This window comes from Mastigoproctus giganteus, chromosome 2 (genome assembly GCF_048544385.1).
Source record: "Mastigoproctus giganteus isolate SK-2022 chromosome 2, ASM4854438v1, whole genome shotgun sequence".
NCBI lineage: Eukaryota > Metazoa > Arthropoda > Arachnida > Uropygi > Thelyphonidae > Mastigoproctus > Mastigoproctus giganteus.
Window position 1 is genome coordinate 48,062,130 of NC_143576.1, and position 18,813 is coordinate 48,080,942.

General features: G+C 38.5%; 1 protein-coding gene across 8 annotated transcripts in view; it reads left to right on the top strand.

Moving 5' to 3' along the window:
- Window positions 1-18,813, top strand: part of LOC150089292 (organic solute transporter subunit alpha-like) — a 367,728-nt gene that overhangs the window by 323,517 nt on the left and 25,398 nt on the right. For all 8 annotated transcript variants that reach the window (XM_090368470.1, XM_090368478.1, XM_090368474.1 and 5 more), the window contains one exon: window positions 1,861-2,019. In XM_090368470.1, coding sequence (XP_090224596.1) covers window positions 1,861-2,019 — 159 coding nt within the window. The remainder of the gene's footprint in view (window positions 1-1,860; window positions 2,020-18,813) is intronic.

Consider the following 18,813-nt stretch of genomic DNA (forward strand, 5'->3'; position numbering starts at 1 on the left):
GTCACCGACCATACCTGTCCACATATTTATTGTGATGTTGTGCCACATGGGAGTGCACACCGTGTGGGTTGTCGTGAGCCACACTAGCATTGTGCTGATTGAATAAACCTTCCCGAGTGAAATAAGCCTCATCCGTGAACAAAACATAGGCTGGAAAATTCAAGTCTTGAACACTTTCTTGGAGAAACCACTGTGCAAAAGCCATACGTGCAGGATGATCTTGGGGGAGCAGTAACTGAACCCTTTGGAGATGAAAGGGGTGTAAGGAATTGTTGTACCAGACACACTGTACACTGCAATGAGATGCTCCTAAGACAGAGGCAACGGCATGTGTGCTTGTAGTAGGATTATTCTGGATGGCATTCAACATACTTTCTTCCATGGCGGGAGTTCGCATCGAATGTGGTCTGTCCCCACTACTCCTGTTACCTATAAATGACCCATAATCGCACAAATTTTGATGCACACCCGCAAACAAACAGTGGTCCACTACATGCCTGCCTGGGAAGCATTCTCCATAAATTCATTGAGCAGCTTGTCCATTGCCCTCTGCTAATCCATACACTAGGTGCATGTCTCTGCCAGCTCACAGTTCGTATATCGATGCATGCTCTTCGTGCGGCGACTAACGCGCCGTCTACTGACTTACAGTGACGTTTCCGGTTGTGGGTTCCTATTCGATTCACATTCCTTTAGATGTTACCTACCTCCCCTAAACATTTGTACCAATATTTTTGAGACACCCTGTTATACAGCTGGGTCAAAAACAGAGACTTGTGTAGGAACTGGGATTCACTTTGAAGATCATACCCTCATCCATCAACTTCCAAAAGAATGCAGTATTTTTAATACTGAATTGCAATAAATTTTGATGGCCATAAACCAAATTAAATGTAAACAGATAGCAAACAGCATAATTTTCACTGACTCACTTAGGTCTGTTATTGGCTTGCAGAATGCTAATACCACAACACACCCAGTTTTACAACAGATCCAATATTCAGTATCAAATCTATTGCAAATAAATCACAATATCAGATTCTGCTGAATCCCAGGCCACACAGGAATAACAGGAAATGAAAGAGCAGACAAAGCAGCAAAAGAAGCTGCCACCTCTTATTATGCCTTTTGCTCAATACCATATACTGACTACAAGTCCTTAATTCATCAAAGCAGTACAAAACAGTGGCAACAACACTGGCTAGATCAGACCAGCAACAAACTTCTTTTAATTAAACAAATACTTTGACCATGGCTGACTAGTTTCCGATCCAACAGACAAGAAGAAATGACCGTTGCTCAATTGCGAATCGGGCATACACATATCACCCACTCTTATCTACTCAGAGGTGAAGAACCTCCTCAATGCCAAAACTGTCAAGTTCCGCTTACTGTACATCGCTTCATGGCGAACTGTCCAAAATTTAATAGAGAATGCTTAAGAGTGTTTCAAAAAATCATAAATCTGCAAAACAACCTCATATTTAAAACTATTTTAGATTACCGTCCAAATATTAACATCATTTTTTTTTTCCTTAAGCTAATTGGATACTTAAGAAACTATATAAAATTAATAGTACAGCATTTATGGAGAAGCTACATGATTATAAAGCAGAACCTTTACTTTCTTCTAAACCACACCAAGAAAAGTAAAAAATGTTGAAATATGAAACTCTCCTAGGCTAGGCGCATTATAACCTAGGCTGCTCTTACGCCAATAGCTCTCAAACAACAACAACAACAAGTTATATAAGAATTTGTTAAACAAGAACTGTGTGTACATTTATCTCATTTTTGTAATAAGAATGTTTAAACTGTTTTACTTTGGTTTAATTTACAGTTTAAATTATTCGTTTTCAGCTATCTTCCTGTTCCAATGGTGATATTCCACTGGTTAATAATTGCATATTCTACAAAAGAAGAGCAATTTCTTCAAAAAATAGAGGGTAAGGAAATACCACTTCAGGGGCCTCCTCTGTGTTGCATATGTTGGTGGTGTCCAAAAGTTCATTTTACTAGGTATGTAATGTTATTTTCTGAAACTTTATTGGTAACATATTTCTATCTGTGTGTACACCTATTGTTAATATTGAGTGTGGAGTTTTGCGCAGGCAGTTTTCATTAACATTATTTAGTCTATGCTTAGCCATATCTAAAACTTTAAATTTTCTTTTAATTTTTAATCTATGCTACGTGTAAGATGGAAAACTAGTGCAGTGTTTCAATAGATTTTATTTATTGGGGAAACTGGTTATTTTTTCTTTATCTTTTAAAAGAAAAAAATTATTCCAAAGCCAGAGTTACCAAGAAGTGCAAAAGGGCCCAGACTATATAATCCTGGCATTGCCCACCATGGCTGTTTATTGGATTTTCCAGCCTATTATTAAATTAGATGCATTAATGTAGTCACTTTTCTTTTCTGAGATGACTCAGATACTTATTTTTTTCAGCTTCTGCAGTAATTACACAAGTCTACAAGTTAGAGCTTGTAGAATTGAATTTGAAGCATTTTATTTTTCTGTTGCCTCCTCTACGATTGCTATATTTTGATTACAAAATTAGTGTCCCTTTTTGAATTACTTAAGTTTTTATGCATTGGGGAAAAAGAAAACACATTTTTTCTTATTTTGTAATTTATTTGATTTTTGTACTATACTTTAGGATTGCATGGATAGTTTCAATGTAATTGAAGTCAATTTTGATCCCAGAGAGGCTTTCTGCTGTCCCCTCAACGTGGGCACCTGTACGTGGTGAGGGGACCTCCCAGTGACGCTGCTGGACTTCCAGACTAGCATCACTGGGATCCAACGCCCACAGCCCAGGTTCCAGGCTTACATCAATGGAATCCGGCGTGTTTGCCGTGCGCTGCGACCCGTGGAAATTCGGAAAGGGGGATCCTGGTGGTTGAGGGGCCCAGCTTCAATACACCACTTTGGCCCCTGCTTCGACAAGACGGGAGGTCCTGGAAGGCCCGGCTAGGATCAATCGGCTAGTAGGCTCGCCTGCGAGGGTCAACCGTGTCAATGCCACGCCCCTACCCTCATGGTCCGAGGGACAGGATTCAGGCTGGCGGCGGTGCGGGTATAGTGTCTGGGTAGCCCTGGTGTCCCACTCCCGAGCGCATTTATTGCATGCCGGGTAGTGGGCGTCCCTTTGGGCTCCGTGGTGGGTGGGGAGCCCGGGCACTGAACAATTTAAAAAACTCCATGAATCCTGATAAACTGATTTCTTCAGGGGCCCCAACCCGGTCCCTATCTGAAAATATAGACACTGACAGCACTATTGCTTCAAAGAGGCAGCGGACTGAACTACCATCAGGGCCTATCCCGCGGTTTTTAATCATGCACTCCACCACTGAAAAACCGATTGGTAAAATGTCACCTTTCTTTATACAGAAAGGGTTAGATGGGTTAGCTGGTTCACCCAAATCAGTTAAGAGGCTCCGTTCTGGGGATCTCTTGATTGATACTAAAAATGACAGGCAATCTGAACATCTACTCCGAGTAACATCAATCGGAGGAATCCCTGTAACCGTGACACCACACAGAACACTAAATTCATTGAGAGGTGTAATTTCAGAGTGGGACCTTCTCGACGTTACCGAGGAGGAAATCTGCTCGGAATTGAAGTCCCAGGGAGTTATTGCCGTCAAAAGAATTAGTGCACGTAGGGATGGGAAACTGGTTCAAACCAGAAACATTATCCTGACATTCAATTCACCTAAATCTCCTGATGAGATTAAAGCTCGATACATAAACTGCCCCGTGCGTCCATATGTTCCGAACCCTTTACGGTGTTTCAAATGCCAGAAATATGGACACTCGCAAATGGCCTGCCGTGGTTCCCTTGCATGCACTCGATGTGGTGCAAAGGACCACTAAATAACTGGATGTTCAGCTACAAAAGCCGCATCTATTAACTGCAATGGAGAACACCCTGCATATTCAAGAGCTTGCCAGCGGTGGAAGGAAGAAAAGGAAATACAAAGACTAAAGGTAGAACTTAATATCTCATACCAAGAGGCCAGGAAAGCAGTTAAACCAGTAAGTAGCGGCAAAGCAACATACGCCGAAATGGTATCCAATAAATGCTCGATTGGCACCCAAACGGATATGACCGTGCCACCAAAAGAGTCATTCACGCCCATCGCCTGCTATCTATTAAGTTCAGTAAAACCAGCACAGAAATCTCAGTCAGCTGCCACTCCAATATCGGTACCTCCCAGTGCTCAAGCACTATCAAAAGCGAGCACTAAAGTAACAGTACAAAAAAATCAAGAGCCCATGCCAGGACAAAAAAAAAATGGATGTCGAAACCAAGGAGGTACATGACGGTTCAGTCTTGGAACTCTTTACGGAGGAAGAGATGGACACAGGACAGCGCCCTTTCTTCCCCAAAAAAGACAAATCCAAGACTGATAAAAGTAAGCCCTCAGCACCTCGGAAGCCGCCTGATGGACCCACCAAGCCAAAATAATGGCTAAAATCCTACAGTGGAACTGTCGTGGATTCCGACGAAACATTAATGACATCAAGGCACTTCTGCAAAAGTACAAGCCATCGTGCTTTTGTGTACAGGAACCCTATTTAAAGGCGAATGATGACCCCACCATACGTAACATTACGATCATTTGTAAAGACAGAATTGGGGACGGTCCTGCTCATGGAGGAGTTGCAATCCTCGTGAGCAACCAGATTCCCTTTCAGCCTTTGCAACTTACAACCAACGTAGAGGCTGTAGCAGTTCGCCTTAAAGTGGGGTTCTTATTAACTGTTTGCTCTCTTTATTTACCCCTTGGTATTGAAATCCTCCAGGAAGACCTTGATGATCTCGTCATGCAGTTGCCTCCCCCTTTATTATTTCTTGGGGACTTTAATGGACATAACACTCTGTGGGGTAGTACTAACATTAACGGAAGGGGACGAGTCATAGAGCGTATGCTCACTGACAATGACCTCTCCCTTCTCAATGTGGGAACACACACTTTCTTCCACATGCCTACCCGTACTTTTTCTGCCATTGATCTTTCTATCTGCTCCCCTTCCCTCCTTCCTTCAGCTATATGGGAGGTGGAAGAAAACCCATATGGAAGTGATCACTTCCCCGTGATAACCACCTTAACTAGTGGTAGACCGTGTCAGCCATTTAGTTTACCGCGGTGGAAGATTGATCAGGCTGACTGGAATGCCTTTCAACATCTGGCAAATCTTGACATCGCTACAGTCAGTCGGGAACATATCAATGATGCAGTCGCGTACGTTACAGAAAGTATTGTCCAATCAGCTGCAATTGCAATCCCAAAAACATCCAGCCGGTTTCCACTATTTCCTAAGCCTTGGTGGAATTCAGAGTGCACAACAGCAAAAAAGGCCCAAAACAAAGCCTGGGGGTTATTCCGTCGATATCCCACAACCGATAATCTAATATCATTTAAATGTGCACGTGCAAAAGCACGTTATATCCAACGTCAGAGCCAAAGGAAATCTTGGATCCGTTTTACATCATCCATAACCCAGACTGCCAACTCAAAAGTAGTCTGGGACAAGATCCGGAAAATGAAGGGCAAATACCCACCGTGCCCTTCGGTGATTCTCGAGCACAATGGATGTCTAATTGCAGACCGAACTGCAATTGTAAATACTCTAGGGGAAACATTTGCGAAAATATCTGCAACAACATCATTCCCTCCAGAGTTCTTGGCCTTGAAAGAAAAACGTGAGAAACATCCATTAAACTTCTCTTCAAAAGGTTCGAACCATATAACAAGCCCTTTACACAAGAAGAGTTAAATGCAGCACTCTTTCTTACGCATGCAAGTGCTGTCGGGCCCAATGACATCCACTACGAAATGATAAAACATCACCACATTCTAAAAATCACTTATTAATTTTGTTTAACAGAATTTTTCTTGATAAACAATTTCCGGATTCCTGGCGGAAAGCAATCGTTCTTGCCTTCCAAAACCAGGAAAGGATCCTAGATATCCAAGTAACTATCGTCCTATTGCTCTGACAAGCTGTTTGTGCAAGGTCCTGGAAAGAATGGTTAATGCCCGCCTTGTGTGGGTATTTGGAAACAAATGATCTGCTTTCCAGGACTCAGTGTGGCTTCCGAAGAGACAGAACCACTTTGGATCATTTAATCCGACTTGAAACATACATTCGTGACTCTTTTATTAAATCCGAGCATCTGGTAGCAGTTTTCTTTGATATTGAAAAAGCGTACGACACAGCCTGGCGATTTGGAATATTAAAAGACCTCTACAACTTTGGTCTTAGGGGTAACCTTCCTCTCTTTATCAAAAACTTCCTTTCGAATCGTCATTTTCAAGTGCGTTTAGGATCTACTCTCTCTCAAGAGTTCTGTCAGGAAGAGGGAGTCCCACAAGGGTCCGTTCTAAGTGTCACGCTTTTTGCAATCAAAATAAACTCTATCACGGAACAACTTCCGCCCACAATAAACAATGCCCTCTATGTTGACGACTTTACTATATTTTGTCACTCGTGCAATATGAGGGTCATTGAAAGGCAACTGCAGAAAGCCATTGACCACCTTACATCTTGGTCATTGGCTAATGGGTTCAGATTTTCATCACAGAAGACCGTTTGTGTACACTTCTGTCGCAAACGTAATCTTCATCCTGAACCGGATTTAAGGCTTGGGCAAAACAACATCCCAGTCGTAGCAGAAGTCAAATTCCTTGGACTTATCTTCGACAAAAGTTGACATTTCTTCAACATATTCGTCAGCTTAGGACAAGGTGTGTTAAAGGGCTTAACATCCTTCGTGCCCTTTCGTCAACTTCATGGGGCGCAGATCGCTCTACTCTTCTTCGTCTCTACCGAGCCCTTGTCCGTTCTAAACTCGATTATGGGTCCCAGGTACATGGATCTGCTAGAGATAGTGTACTTCGTTGGTTTGATCCAGTTCACCATCAGGCCATTCGGATAGCCACAGGAGCATTTCGCACATCTCCAGTCCAAAGCCTTTACGTCGAAGCAAATGAACCATCCCTATCTTTTCGACATAAGCAGTTGTCTTTACATTACACCTTTAAATTGAAAACCCTGCCTGATCATCCCACATGGGCATCAGTTTTTGAGCCACGTTGGGAAAATCTCTATAACACCCGTCGGACTGCCAACAGACCTTTTGGTATTCGGATGCAAGGGCTATTAAATGAACTAAATATGACGGTAAACAATATTGCCCAGTCACCAAGGCAACTCCTTCCACCCTGGTATGCACATTTGCCAATGTGTGACTTCTCCCTCAAGATCATGGAGAAGGCTAATACACCGGCGGCCGTCTATCAGCAACTCTTCGCATCACATAGAGAGCAGTACTCTCTGCCAGTCTATACAGATGGCTCAAAGTCAGAATCTTATGTGGGATCTGCTGTTGTATTTCCTCAGAAGACATTATCATTCAAGATCCCACAAGAAGCTAGCATTTATACTGCAGAGTTGCATGCAATTGAATCCTTGATTTCATTATAAATAGCGATTACCAAAGATACATGATTTACTGTGATTCATTGAGCGTGTTACAGGCTCTAGTATCGATGAGGTACAACTCTCATCCGGTCCTGTCCCGGATCCGGCAGATGCTTTGTTCTGCCTTTGAATCAGAATTTGACATTCGCTTCTGCTGGATCCCAAGCCACATTGGGATCCGGGGAAATGAATTAGCTGATACCGCTGCCAAATCAGCCATTTCCCTGGATAGTCATTGCCTGTCAGTCCCCTATACAGACTACAGGCAAATAATACGATGTAAATTATACTCCCAATGGCAAGACTCTTGGCACGGACAGACCGCGAATAAACTACAGCGTATTAAGCCTGTAATTATGCAATGGCAGTCCAGTCTACGCAGGGTCCGAAAAGAGGAAGTTGTTCTTGCTCGGCTCTGCATAGGTCATAGCCATCTAACACACTCCTTTTTGCTGAGGGTGGATGGCCCACCTATGTGCGAGACGTGTAACGTTATTTTAACTGTTTCTCACATTTTTATTGAATGTCCTGTCTTTAGACGATCATTTTCTAGAACTTTTAATAATCTGGCTGAACCATTTACACTTAGTCAGATTTTAGGTGACAGAGACAATATGTCTGACGTTTTTAATTTTTTACACTCGATCAATTTATACACAAAGATTTAATGTCATATCTTTTACTTTTTTATATAAACTTTAACGATAGTATCATTTTTATCTTTTTGACACGGTAGCCTGTTTTTAGACTGACCAATATTTTTGTATTAGTTTTATTTTTTGATTTGGCGCATTATGGCCATAGCTGCCAATGCGCCATTAAAAACCAAACCAAACCAAGCTTTCTGCTCTCACTGAAGACCAAGGTCTAAGGCTTTGTGGCTTGTTCAGAGGAACAAATACCTATTTTGCATAATGTGCCTATTGGTAATTTCTTTTCAACTACAGCTACTACCCAGCTTACGTAATACTCGACTTATGGAAATTCAACTTTATGTAAATTTTTGCTGGCCGGTGCAAACATATTTTTCATCCCATAGAAATAAATGGAGGCATTGTGAAAATATCATAATGTGAACCCAATCAACTTTTTTTTTTTTTTTTTTTTTGGTAATTCATTCCAAGACCTCGGAAGTTGAAATATTCACTATATAACTAAGCTATTTATCTCTAAAAGGTAATTTTTATTATTGAAATTGCACTACACTTTCATCGTTGTCATATGTTCCCTTATAAGAATCAATTTTGAATGCCTTTGTGATATTTTTCTAAAACACATTTCTGGAGGTCACTACCATAAAACAATTTGCACTTTCTGGTTTATTAGGCTTTTCTGTTAGCGCAATCTATTATAAATAGTAAGCTCGATCTTATTCCATTTATGATAATACCAATAACTGGAATTGTGTGGGTTTTTACATTATGCTATTATGGTGAAATGAGTTCCCCTTCACTGAAATCTTCAATCATATAAAAAACATAAATAAATTTTCAGAATCTTCTCTTCATTCCAATTACTTATTGCAGTGGTGAAGAGAAAGGGACCAATGGAAAGGGCAAGTGCTGGCAGTGCTAGGAAACGAAACAAAATTGATTTAGAAATGAAGATAGTCAATTAAGAAGCAGGACAAAGTTTGTCATCTATTGCATAGAAGTATGTCTCGCTGCTTCAACTGTGAATACTATTTTAAGGGACAGTGCGCATATAAAAGAACATATTAAAGATCAACGCATTTAAGATCAACAGTGATCACAAAACAGCATTCAGGTGCTATATCGAAGATGGAAAAGCTATTAATAATATGGATGGAAAATCAGATTCAGAAGCAAGTGCCCCTGAGTCCAATGGCCAATCAAGCAAAAACAAGAAGTATTTATGAAGATATTAAAGATAAGTACAGCAAACCCCAAGCCAAGTTCGTGGCAAGCAATGGGTGGTTTAATAGGTTCAAGCATTGTGCTGGTTTCCAAAACATTAAAGTATGTGGTGTGCCAATTCTGCAGCTGCAGAGAAATTTTATGGTGTGTTGGGAAAAAAACCCTTCTAAATCTCCACAGCCCTCAACTTCCACAGCAGTGTATTTTGCAGCTATTTTGGTGACAATGCTCGAAAGGTAACACTTGCTGATGTTATGCCTATCTCCTCTCTCTCTTTGTGTAATTTTATAATTTTGAAATTTTTGTAATTTTGTACACTTTTGTAATTTTTCCTGGTCATGGAAACAAAAAAAAATGGAATAAATATTTCTGTTTTCATGTTCGTCGAACATTTCTTTTTTGCTTTAATCAAATTTGCGAGTGCTGCATAAGCATTTAGAGAAATTCCAACTTTTGTAGAGTTCCGTGGAACGCAACCCTTACATAAGTTAATCCCTTTAGCTCTTGGGTAAACTGGTATCCTAAAATTTACCACTAAATTGCCATCAATCCCTCCTGAAATTCAGCAAGTGTCCAGTAATTTTCAGGCAAAACTACTGGAAGTATTATAGTCAAGAGATAAATAATTATGAGGAAAAGAGGGGGAGTGAGTGAGTGGTTTCATGCCCATCACAGGACATTTCGATAAAATCTTCATTGGAATGTGCACTGAAATAATTGAAAGTGGAAGGGAGAAATATTTTTGCAGGTGAAAAATTTTAAATTTATCAATGAAAAAAAAAAAACATTAAAGTGGCTAAGTGTTCAGAAGTTATATATAAGTGTTGTGTATTCATAAAAGTTGGGAGACAGGAAAAGAAAAGAAAACTGAAAGATGAGAGGAGGTACTATAGTTATAGTTAGTTGCAAAAAATAATACATTTTAAACTTAAGATATATACGAACAATCCTGGTGTTTCTTCAAGTGTCAACCACCAGAACTGCAATAAAAAATGATATTGCCATTTTTTTGTGCAATGTTTTTTTGGGACTAATCTTCACCATATACTAATACATACATGTTAACAAATAATATTATATATTACATTATGGTCATGTTGTATATATTGCCACAGCGGTAGCACTAGTCCATAAACACTGTATACAAATATTAATTAAAAAAACAGCGTAATGCAAATATTAACTCTGTTATAACAATAACAGAGAAACTGTTAACGATGGTTTTGTTTTTAATGACAGTATGCAGCTGCAACAGGATCTAGAAAATTTGAGCAGATGGGCTGAGAAGTGGCAACTGAAGTTTAACATTGACAAATGGAAAGTACTGCATATGGGTAGAAGTAACCCCAGAGGAACGTACAAGGAGGTGATTATCCCTTTATATAAGAGAATGGTCAGACCACACCTTGAGTACTGTGTACAGGTCTGGAGGCCTCATTTTGGGAAGGATTTAGAGTTGCTTGAGCATGTACAAAGAAGGGCAACAAAATTGGTGAGGTGAACAAAGGGGTCCTCTTACCAAGAAAGGCTTAAGTTCTGCAAATTGTAGCGGCTGGAGAGTAGGCACCTGCAAGGTGATCTGATCGAGGTGTTTAAGGCCTTGAATGGGTTAAGCATGCTGAATTCTGATGGGATTCTTCCACTTGCTCAGATTACAAACCTGAGGCAGCATAAATTGAATTTGAGGTAAGACCGTTGTAGACTAGATGTACGGAAATGGAATTGCCTTTAGCCGGCGGGTGGTTAATTGCTGGAATAAATTTCCATCTGTTATTGTGAATGTTGATAGCTTAAATAAATTCAAGGAGGAGTTCCGGACAAACTTTTGGAGGGAATGGATGTGTAATTTTTTTTTTTTTTTTTTTTTTTGCTAATGCTACATAAGCTCAAAGCAAGTGTAATGCTACACTTGTTTTCTTGCATCACATGCCTCTATTACTACTACTACTAACATTTGAGTTGTGCTTTTTCATCGATTGTAAGGTATGTTGTGTACTACTGTTGCATCACTTTAAAACATTTTTGACTGAATGTTTTGATTTAAATTTTATTGTCAGAGTTAAATTGTGTAGAAAGAGAGCCCGAAAACATATAGTATATAATAATTTTCGATTTAATACTTCAATTATCAAGTGCACAATGAATTTATGCATTATCAACAGTATGTAAATTGACATATCAATATATAAAGTAGATATATCATATATATCAAGATGTAACGTAAATATAATACGTAAATTCATCATCCACTGATTATTAAAGTGGAGGTTATTATATTATAAATTGTTCCGGGCTATATTTGTACATAATTTAACTTTAAACAACAAAATTTAAATTGAAACACATTCGTTAAGCAATGTTTTACCATCACACAATAATAGTACACGATTGCCATAACTAATCTATTTATGTAAGAAAAACTGGTGTAAATGATGATAACAATATATTGAATTAAAATTTATAAAAATTATCCATTCATTTTGCTGCTTATTTGTTGCCAACGTTTCTCCACAGTATTCCTGTTCAAATGTAGTTTTTCTCTTTTATCCCATATTGGCCGTCTAATATAAACCTTTGAAATTAAAGAGTCTATGTCAATGTTGAAATCAATGCCTTGCTTCAACAACCAGCAAGCTTAAATTAAAATCCGTGGCAGCAAACGGGGATTAACACAACCAGCACTAATTCTGATACATTTTTACCGAGACGATTGTCTACTTGTGACTTGGTTTAAGAGTGGGTTGAGGAGGTGAATCACTTTTTCAGTTAATAGGTTAATTATGGATAATAATCGGCGATTTTTTTTCAGTAATAGAAATAATAGTGTATTGTTTCTATTACTCAGCTAAATGATATGTAGTTTTCAAAATAATTAAGTTTCATTTAATGTTAATTGAAGATAGAAAACCTAGATTAATTAGGAAATAGAAAATATGAAACTGGTGCGTGTTAGCAATTACTGTCTTTTTAAGGCCATGCTGTAAAATATAATGCATATTTTATGCACTATGCAGACTGCCATTTGTTGAAGAAAGCAAAACAGTAAGAAACTTAAAAAAAAAAAAAAATCGATGATAATAAAATGCAATGTGTATTTTATTATGTGCATATAATAATAATAATAATAAATATACATAAATATACATCTGAAAACTGAAGTAATGAAAAGTTAATTTTGCATATTCCAAAACTTTTTTTTTTTTCAAGATTTGAAAACAGTAAGGAACTGATGGCCCAATTTCCATACATTATAGTAAAAAAAATTTTTGAATACCATAATTTATGCAATGAATTGGAAGGTTATGAAGGGCAATTTTTAAATAGCATTAGTGGCTGACACTGCATATGATGCAAGAAAGCAATCTTAAGCAACATCAACCAAAAAAAAAAAAAAAACGCTTCCATTTCACCCCTCCATTCATTCCAAATACCTGTCCAGCTCAGCCTTAAATTTATTTAGGCTATCAACTTCCACAATATAGGATGGAAGTCTGTACCACCAACCAACTACACGCGGGCTAAAGGCAAACTTCTGCACATCTATCTTACATCTGTCTTTCCTCAATTTGAATTTATGCCTTCTCTCATGATTATTCTGAGCAAGAGGAAGAATCCCATCAGCATTGAGCATGCTCAAGCCATTCAAGCCTTTATACACTTTAATCAGATCACCTCGCAGGTGCCTTGTCTTCAGACACTGTAATTTGCAAAACTTAAGATTTTCTTCGTAAGAGAAACCCTTTGTTCCATTCACTAATCTTGTTGCCCTTCTCTATACTTGTTCCAACAGCTCTACATCCTTAAAATGAGGCTTCCAGACCTGTATACAATACTCAAGATGTAGCCTGACCATTGCCTTATACATGGGGATAATCCCTGCTAGAAACATTCCTGTATATCATTGACAAGACACCATGAGCTACTCTTGCAGACTGTCTACACTGATCAGAAAACTTCATATCTGCCTGCACAATTACACCCTGGTCCTTTTCGTTCTCTACCACTCTCAGTTTAGTACCACAAAGTTGATACATTACTTTGAGGTTACGGCTTCCCATATGTAGTAATTTACATTTCACACTGCTCATCGTGGACTAATGTTATTAGTGGAGTCCCTCAGGGTTCAGTATTGGGTCCATTATTGTTTTCTGTATTTATAAATGATATTGATGATGGTATGTCAAGCTTAATGTCCAAGTTTGCCGACGATATGAAGGTTGGCAGGGTTGTCAAGGGCACTACTGACACTATGCTACTGCAACAGGATCTGGAAAGGTTGAGCAGATGGGCTTCAAGGTGGCAAATGAAGTTTAACATTGACAAATGTAAAGTACTACGTATGGGAAACAGTAACCCCAGAGCAACATATCAACTCTGTGGTATTACACTGACAGTGGTAGAGAAAGAAAAGGACCTGGGGGTAATTGAGCAGGCAGATATGAAGTTTTCTGAGCAGTGCAGATGGGCTGCAAGAGTAGCTCATGGTGTATTGTCGATGATATATAGGAATTTTTCTAGCAGGGATAAGGAGGTGATTATTCCCTTGTATAAGGCAATGGTCAGACCACACCTAGAGTTCTGTATACAGGTCTGGAGGCCTCATTTCAAGAAGGATGTAGAGATGCTGGAACGAGTACAGAGAAGGGCAACAAGATTAGTGAATGGAACAAAGGGGTGCTCTTATGAAGAAAGGCTTAAGTTTTGCAAATTACAGTGTCTGGAGACTAGGCACCGGCGAGGTGATCTGATAGAGGTGTATAAAGCCTTGAATGGTTTGAGCATGCTCAGTGCTGATGGGATTCTTCCTCTTGCTCAGAATAATCGCCTGAGAGGGCATAAATTCAAATTGAGAAAAGACAGATGTAGGATAGACGTGAGGAAATTTGCCTTTAGCCAGAGGGTGGTTGATTGGTGGAATAAACTTCCATCCCTTGTCGTGGAAGTTGATAGCCTAAATAAGTTTAAGGCTCAGCTGGACAGGTATTTCGAACAAACAGAGGGGTGAAGTGGAAGTGGTTATTTTTTTTAATTTTTTTTTTTTTTATTTATTTATTTATTTATTTTTTTTTTTTGGCTGATGCTGCATAAGCTTGCTTTCTTGCATCAAATGCCTCTACTAATGCTAATGCTAATTTGTCAATGTTAACCTTCGTACTGTCACTGGTGTCCTTAATAATCCTACCAACCTTCGTATCGTCTGCAAACTTGGACAGACCTGATATATAATCATCAACAAACCTGATATATAATCATCAGTATCATTTAGAAATACAGTAAACAACAATGGACCCAACACTGAACCCTGAGGGACTCCACTAATAGCATTAGTCCACAATGACCATCCCTTTATCCATAGCAGCAATTTGCCTCCATTGCCACACTGCTCAAATTTGTTCAGCAGTCTTCCATGTGCAACAGTATCAAAAGCATTTATAAGAATCAAATATATGATATCAAAGTTATTCCCTGGATCCAGTTCCTTTGTGACCACATCATAGTATCCAATCAAATTGGCAGGCAAGACTTTCCCTTAACAAAACCATGCAGTGTCCAAGCTAGAACTGAAGTCTTCTCTACGTGATCCTGCAGTGCTTCTTTCACCAGTGCCTCCATTAATTTTCCTGGAACAAAAGTTAAACTAACAGGTCTATAATTACTTTTGTTGCCCTTTGATCCTCCTTTGTGAATTGGGGTCACATTTTTACATCTCCAGTCCATAGGTACATGCAAAATACTCATTTAGTTTGTTAGCCACCTGAGCAGGATCATCAACAGTTGAACCATCAATATCCAGTGGACTAATCTGATTCATCCCTTTCCTTCTGGAGCTTATATAGGTAAAGAACTCTTTGCTGTTTTTCTTTGCATCCTTTGCCAAAGATTTCTCATAATCTGCCTTTGCCTGCCTAATTTCCTTTGTGACCTGTTTACAGACCAGCTTATATCTATCAGAGGCTTCCATGTCACCCATTAATTTATATGTATTCCATGCATTTTTCTTCTCTGCTCCTTGTCTCATTAATTCATCTTACATCCATTTTGGCCTAAACCTTGAACAATATTTCTTAGTTGGTATGTAAACCCTAGTGGCTTCCAAGATAAATTCTTTGAATACTTCTCATTTTGAATTTGCTGTTGGTAACAGCATCAGTTGGTCCCACTGTATAGAATTTAAATACTGTGTCAGTTTTATTTCGTAGTCGCCTTTACGAAAGCAAAAACCCTTCCCTTTGGTAGTTACCCCTGATTGGTAGTTACCTCTTTGAGTAAATCCCACTTCAGCACACTGTGATCACTGTCACCTAGTGGTTCCTTTATCTGCAGATTCTTAATGCATGAAGCATCACTACTGATAATCAGATCAAGAGTATTACTCCCTTTAGTTGCCTCCCGAACATGCTGATATAGAAAACAATCATCCAATATATCAACAAAAACCTTGCTAGTGTGTGAATGACCAGCCCACAAATTCCAGTCAATATCTGGGAAATTAAAATCACCAATTCTAAGACTCTCTGATTTACTGCACCACTCTATTTCCCTGTAAAGTTTCTTATTATACTCATCAGAGTCATTAGGCCTATAACACACTCCTATTCTCAATTTTGATCTCCCAATGCTTATGTCACACCAAACTGGCTGGACACTGCACTGTCCAGTGGTGTCGACTGGCTTCACTTCCTTGGATGTTATGTCTTTCTTAACTAATAGTATAACCCCTCCTCTCTTCCTCTCCTTTCTGTACACATTGTACTCCCCAAATTCCAGTTCTACCTTCCTTATATCTATGTGACATCACATCTCTGATATCCAAACAATATCTGCCTTTGATGTTTTGAGCAATACCTCAAATTCATCAAATTTAGGAACTTCCGTAGCCAGGTGGGAAGGAGCAGCAGTGCGTAGCACACGGTTCTTGATTATACCGGGGTTCGAGCCCATCACCACCAAATACGGAGGATGCGGAAAGGTCAGGGAATGACCACAGCATATCCCGGAGAAATATGGCCTTAGTTGCTAATGCTCCTAAAAAAACCAAAATAACAAAATAACATCAAATTTAATTATCAAACTCCTAGCATTAGTGTATACACAAGTATACATGCACGCAGTGGTGAGCTGTGAATATTTTAACAATGGGCTCACACTTTTGCCGACTGTTTGATGTGAAACATCCTTTTGGGGGGGGGGGGTACCTACCGAGTAAATGTGATCGGTCACAGAAGTGACGTCACTTCCGTGACAGATCACATTTACTTGGTTGGAACCCCCCCTTCAAAAGGATGTTTCACATGAAACCATCTACGCTTGTGCTCGGCAGACGCACGACTTTTTTATTCTTTTTTTTACAAGTAGGGATACATTTTTTTCATGATAAAATTTTAATATTGCAAATAAAAAAATAACAAAAATATTTCCCATATTACAAATAATGAATTATCACAAAACATTCTAGAATACATAACCAAATATTACATAAAAAACAAACTGTTCTAGAAAAGGTACACAAAAATCACAGATTACATGAAAAAAAAATATTGCACAAAAATATTCAAGAAAATTTTCTTTTAAAAATTGCCATATGAAACTTACTTCTTTATTAATATTGACATAACGATCTGGATCAAATTGAAGCAATAGTTTTCCATTTAGATTTATGGTCATCATAATCTGCAACATGTTTAATTTTCAACATTATTCATTCATTCATACGATATTATTCGTTACGCTGAAAGCTCGCTCAGTTTATGCACTGCTAATTGCAATGGTTTCAAAGATATTTCTGGCTTTCTTAATTTTAAAGGGAATTTCACTCTATTTTATAGATAAACTGCCCTTCGACAAAATCTCTAAAACCATTAATTTTTATTTCATATTTTATCAGAAAACAAATTTCTTATTCGGTTTTCAAGTCTTGCCACCGAGACGAAAGTTCTTCCACGATTTCCGGTAGAATATGTTTAAAATTTCTTTCAATGGTATGATTATTTTCTTTATTTAATTTAAAATTACCCTGTTGCATTAATAACTTATCCTGGATAAAACAATGCATTTAATAACTTGTCACGAGGTAATTTTACTGTTCTTACTTTCGATTTTGATTCCTTCAAATTCTTTCCACTTTAACATGCTCTCAATTTTAGCTTCATATTTTCCTTCAGAATTTTTCAAATTAGCAATAGCATTGATAGTTCGAATAATTAATTTATCTGCTTTTGCCATAGTGAATCTGTAAAGCTTCTGAAATGTAAGATAGCTCCTGCAAGATGTCTAAATGGTTAAGAAATTCCAGATTTAAAAGTCGCTTTAACAATCCCTAATAAAAATAAATTTTCTGTTTATACTCCAGGGCGACCACATGGTCAGAGGAGTTCACAAGGTAGAGAGAATACAAGAAACAGCACCGTATTCAGCAGTCACGGTGCTTGAACCTGGTTCACTCAAGGCACTTATATTTATGCACTTGCGCGCCTGACCACTGGGCTATGGCGGCCTCTGATTCAAAATGTTTGCACAATGCAGGATAATTCCCTTAACTCGCAATTACTATTCGCAGGCTACAAGCTACTCTTTGTAGCCCGAACACACGACCGATCTTTGTAATTTCCACATCAAGTTCTTTAGCAATCATCCTTAATTCGCACTAGTTTTTTGGAGATTGGTAATAGTTTTTTTTTTTTTTAATTATTGCCTATATGCCATTATATTTTAGAACATTTTCTACGCAGTGAAAGGCTCGGCAAAGTTTCAAAATCTGTCAACATTTCATCTTCGTAAATTTATATAATATCTTAGTTTCCTCAATTGCTCCCCATATGTTGTTACTGTCACTAGTTCTTTGAATACTACAAAATATTGGAATCACTCAGATATTCAGCTACTGTGACTATGTAAACATAGACAAGAGAAATTTACTGGAAGGCAGGGATCACTCACTTCTCCGAAAAACATACGCCCATTTCTTGGAGTAAAGGGGAACCACAACACAGATTGACCAGAGGCTGTTATCCATGTCGGGAATCTTCTTAATCCTCTGACTGGCTATGGAAAGCATATTGACTAGCGCGACTTCTCGGAATGTGGCTGCATAAGTTTTACGGCCACCATTAACGTTGTGAAACGATAATTCCTTTCACCCTTAATTCGCTCTTTCTAATTACGTACCTAAAGGCCAGAGGTGAAAAGAATGCATACAAAGTTGTCTCGCCTAATGCGTTCGTTACATGGAAATAATTTTCGTTCTATGGAAACTACTGTATTTTAAATGTAATTACCAAGCAGAATTTTAAAAAAACATTTGGTATAAAGAAGTTTATTAAACAGAGATCTGACAGTAATTAAATCAAAAATGAAGCAATTTTAGAATACATAACTGATCGATTGCGCCATTAAAATGCTGGGAATGTGGCCCCATTCGTTCCGCCGTAGTTTCGGCTCTG